General features: G+C 33.5%; 1 protein-coding gene and 1 long non-coding RNA gene across 3 annotated transcripts in view; one reads left to right on the top strand and one right to left on the bottom strand.

Annotated features, from left to right (window-relative positions):
* LOC135109096 (uncharacterized) overlaps positions 1-5,000 on the bottom strand; it is a 76,780-nt gene that overhangs the window by 70,867 nt on the left and 913 nt on the right. The gene's annotated exons all lie outside the window — the stretch shown is intronic.
* The window catches only part of LOC135109093 (putative neural-cadherin 2), a 100,644-nt gene continuing 98,550 nt past the window's right edge, over positions 2,907-5,000 (top strand). For both annotated transcript variants that reach the window (XM_064020157.1, XM_064020155.1), the window contains exon 1: positions 2,907-3,345. In XM_064020157.1, coding sequence (XP_063876227.1) covers positions 3,340-3,345 — 6 coding nt within the window. In that variant the 5' untranslated portion in view covers positions 2,907-3,339. The remainder of the gene's footprint in view (positions 3,346-5,000) is intronic.

Raw genomic sequence — 5,000 nt, 5'->3', positions numbered from 1 at the left:
CATAGTAAGAAAATACGTCGAGGAAACTGAGACTTAGTTAATTAAATGTGAAAAATAGTATTTGCATATAATGAAAAACAAATATTTAAAGAAAAAAATATAAATATACCTTCCGGTAGGATATTCACAAGACAACAAATGGTACAAGGAGTGTACTTTGAAGAAATGACACCCGTGTACTTCAAAGATGTATCCGTGAATAAGCTACACATCTTTTTTTTTTTTTTTTTTATGTAGGAAGGATACTGGCCAAGGGCAACAAAAATCTTTTTTTTTTTTTTTTACTACTATATTACTAGATTATACTTGGGCTATTTCAATATTTGTTTACTAAGAAGCTACTGGTTGTAAATTCGTACCTCAAAATGTATCATTTGTAGATAACTATTCCTATGCTGGCACTTTTTTTTTCTTTCTTTAAACACTCCTGTCAGGCGGTGCTGTAGTTTTGTAAATAAGCTTTATTAATACATTTACCTTACACTGGCAGGAAATACTTCGAAGAACGTTGAGGCTTTGTTACAGTTACGAGTACATACAGGGTATTGTAATGGAATTAAAAATATTTGCTAAATAGTAACAAAGGCAACATAGAATAGTTTTCCCCTCCACCATCAGTACTCATAACTGACTAGAGATACTTCGAATAGCTGAAAATTTGTCAGATACAAACATACATACTAGGGATTGAAGATGAAAGGAAAAAAAAATAATAAAAAAATAAAATATATATATATATATATATATATATATATATATATATATATATATATATATATATATATATATATATATATATATATATATATATATATATATATATATATATATATATATATATATATATATATATATATATATATATATATATATATATAGAAGCAACGTTGATTTTTTTTTCTTTCACTCTGTGTACTTTATGGTATTACTTACAGTTATTTATTTTCCCCTTTTACTTATTGCTTGCATTATTATTTTGCAGTGCATGCCGCAGGGAAATTAAAGAATCACGCATTGCTTTGAGGGTGAACTGAGTAATGTCTCCACAGGGTAAGGGAGCGAGAGTGTGTACGGAGGAGGTTCAGAATGGAGCTGATAAAGGGATGCAGGGAAAGTGTGGGTGGGAGGTATATACTCTATGTATAGGGTGCAGAGGAAAGCTTAATATTTATTTTGTTGTGTTACTTCTACAACAGGAAAAAAGCGGAATGTCATAGACAGTCGCTTTACAACTCTTGGGATTAAATACACTGGAATATAACAGCGAGAAAAGTATTATCACCGGGGAGAAAGTAACACCCAAACTGATACACTCAGTAAATCTGTAAATCATATCGGATTACATTTCCTAACTATTTTTCTGTAAAATTCTCGAGGATTTCATATTTCGCGTCGCTAAAACATTGTTGATAGGAATGATTCTTTCGAACTTCACATGAATTCCACCACTAACACCATCATCGTTATTGTTATCACCATCACTGGCAGCAACAACCTTTGCGTGACTACTGTAAGACATAAGCCTCTCCCAATCTTCTCCGCTTAACATTTAGTACCACTAATATCTAAATTATGCAAGTTTCATCAATACGATATTGTAGTGCTCCACTGAAGATATTCACTAGCATTACTGTAGCTTAGTATAGCGGCTATAGTAATCTTTACCTTGGGCTGTACTAAATATATAACCTAATTAATAGAACATCGAATAAGTCATATAATTATCAGTAAAATTATAAACAGGGTTGATTAGTAAAATAAATAAATAAATAAATAAATAAATAAATAAATAAAATGAATAAATAAACATTAACATAAATAAAAAAAAAAAAGGACCATTGAAAATTACTGAACTATGAATTAGCCGACATGTTAACTAATGCATCAAAGAGTTTTGTGTATACATTAACCTTCAAACATCTCTTCTCAGAGTATGGAACTATCTATCCCAGTTTCTACATTTCATAAAGAAAATAATAACAATAAAAATAACAGATGATAAATAAATAAATAAATAAAAATAAAAGCTGGTAAATGTGTTCGAACACTGGCATAAAAACACTAGAGTCAGTTATATATATTTCGAGACATTGCTATTTGCTAGTGATGAAAACTATTTATACAACTCATTGTATAATCTATTTCACACATTAAAAGCAAAGTCACTTATAACATTACTCGTATAAGTGACTTTAATTAAAAGCGCATGGGATCGCAATCGAATTACGTCAAAACCAAAAGTTGCCGTTTTCAATGCGTCCTGGCATGTGGTCAAAGCCACGCCATGAAATAACTCACGAAAAATATGTTCAAATCTGGGGACTGTTTCTCAAATGGTCCTACAAATTGAAAATTGCCCATTAAAGTTAAACCATTGATCGTGTCTTCCAAGAACTGCAAACTGACCATATCTGGCTGTCAGAGAACGGGATGGTGTGTTGTGTGGAATCAGCTGATCATTTTATAAACCAAACTAAAAACATACACATAGTAAGTTTTTAGGTGCAACTCTCGAAATAGCGCAATAGTTCTTTCTTTACTGCAGTCATGTCGTGACACCACATTCACGAACTCGTCAGCTGTTCCCATGAAGATAGAAGAACGGATGGGTGGCTTTCTGTATACACTACTTTTCAAGTTTTTGCTGCAGGGCTCACTAAAACATCTTTGCAACAGAAACTTATACCTCCAGAAGGTTATAAAGAAGAAATACAGTCTAAGTCCAAGGAGTATGAGAGATTTCTTACTTTAAACACAGTAGAAAGAGCAACACGATGCAATGACTCGGTGGCAGTAGGTGGCTACAGTTTATAATACTTTACATATAGTAAAGGCTCTGGGCTGCGGAACAGCTGTGTATTTAAAAGATTTCGGCGGGAAAGGTGAAGGTGCTGCCATCTGAACCCACTAATAGAAACACGCTGAGACTGGACCTGCTTACAGATACGTACATCTTTCTCTGCTTTTCCTTGATCAGTTCGCAATAGTGACATCCAGTCTTACGGTGTGTTTGTGATCGCGTCCCGACTTAGCAATAAGCAAGTAACAGAAGTGTGGTGGTGTGTGAGTGCGGCAGTCATATTCGTGGCAGGAATGTGATACAAGCCCAAAAACATGGCGGTAAGAAAGCCGAATATTTGTGTTTGCCTCCTGACTGCCTGGAGATAAGTCGAACGTGGTGGTGTTTGTGTGTGTGTGAAACTGTTATAACCCTGACAGAAATATGAGGGGAACCCAGCTCATACACGGCTGTAAATAAGCCAGAATTTTTCCATCTCAACTTCAAGGCCGACATTCACGGAGCGTATATAGAAGACTCAGTACATTATCTCAGAAGACATGAAGGTAAGAAGAAATGTTGCCACTATACGAGTAGCACACACACACACACACACACACACACACACACACACACACACGATTTACTATGATCCTGTTGATTTTATTTCCAGTAATTCTTAATAATTAGGGTTCTAAACAGTTTTTTCATTATTGGGGAGAATTTTCAATTTAATTAACGCTGGATCTCTCTCTCTCTCTCTCTCTCTCTCTCTCTCTCTCTCTCTCTCTCTCTCTCTCTCTCTCTCTCTCTCTCTCTCTCTCTCTCTCTCTCTCAACCAGAAGGGGGGTCTTGAAAATTAATTTCTCAAGGAAAATGTATCATGCGTCTCGTCCGACATGTGATAGCAATGATGAATATTGTTACCATTAATTGAACAATGCTATCCTGTTTTTACTTATGCCTAAAATCTTTATTATAAGTTGACTTAAATGGGTAAACTTTAGGAGACTGGCTGTCCTAATTTTTTTGTGTCTAATCTCATATAAGGTCAGTTAAACAAGTGAAAGCTTGGCAGTGGTAGCAGTAAGTGTCGAGGAGTAACATCTGTCAAGAATTAAGAATTATCCATGTCGGTAATGACTAACGAGGACGTTTCAGATTTTATTATATCCTTATTCTAACCATTGGTATCAGCTGTTTATTTGATGGAGATTTTATTGTGATGGAGAAAGTAATGCACAACGATTAGTTATTAACGACAGATTAGTAAAACAAGCAATACAAAATATATAAGAAAAGTTGTCTTGAAAATTGAGGGGATGATGCTAACCGAAAATTTTCATTCTGTGGTTGGCTGCTGCTTCATTTCAGTGCAATTTCATCTTATAATAATATACAAGGACGTGGAGACGTGCCTGTATTGCTTTGACTGGTATGTTTAAGCTTTATTATCGGAAAACTCCTTGACTCGAGTCGTTTAGTATCAGTATTTAGCAAAGGAAGTAGTTACAGTTAGGCTTCTCAATAGCTGTATTGTTATGTTTATCTACTATTTTTTTTGCAAGTTCATGGATATTTCATATATATATTTCATGAATTAGCTTTTTTTTTTTTTTTTTGCATTGAAAACGTCGTACAATAAAGTATATAATCAAAATTAGGCTTATAATGTTATCTAAGTTTGTAATCTTGCTTTATGTAGTGTCACATGGTAATAATTTCATATTGATTTCACAAATAATTCCCTGTGCTGGATTACATGCTTTCAAAACATTCAAGAAAACTTACCTTCGATTGGCGACATTCTGATACAAAGAACTTAAACTGTAAAGCCTAGAAACTTTAGCCTATTTATTAACCTAAGTGTAAATTTCAAGAACAAGATAACTAGGTTATAAATTGCAAAAAGTTTTTTTCTAGTCTTGGCTTAAAATTGAACAAGAAAACTAGGCTGTTCTTAAGAAAGTGGAAGAAAAATAATAGGCTATTCACTAATCTTGGAATAAAATATAAGAAAAATAAAATAAATAAATAAAATTGGAATTGCTGTTATTTTTTTTAGCTATTGAGAATAGCATGACAGCTGAATAAAATTGTTATATTCTTTGTTCTAAAAAGAAATTATGACAACTAGGAAAGCTTTAGCCGCATATCATGGCAGAAAATACTAGGCTGTTCTTTGGCACTGGAGTAGAATATAACTGCAAACACTAGGCTT

This window comes from Scylla paramamosain, chromosome 18 (assembly GCF_035594125.1).
Source record: "Scylla paramamosain isolate STU-SP2022 chromosome 18, ASM3559412v1, whole genome shotgun sequence".
Classification (NCBI taxonomy): domain Eukaryota; kingdom Metazoa; phylum Arthropoda; class Malacostraca; order Decapoda; family Portunidae; genus Scylla; species Scylla paramamosain.
This window is presented reverse-complemented; position numbering and strand designations above follow the sequence as displayed.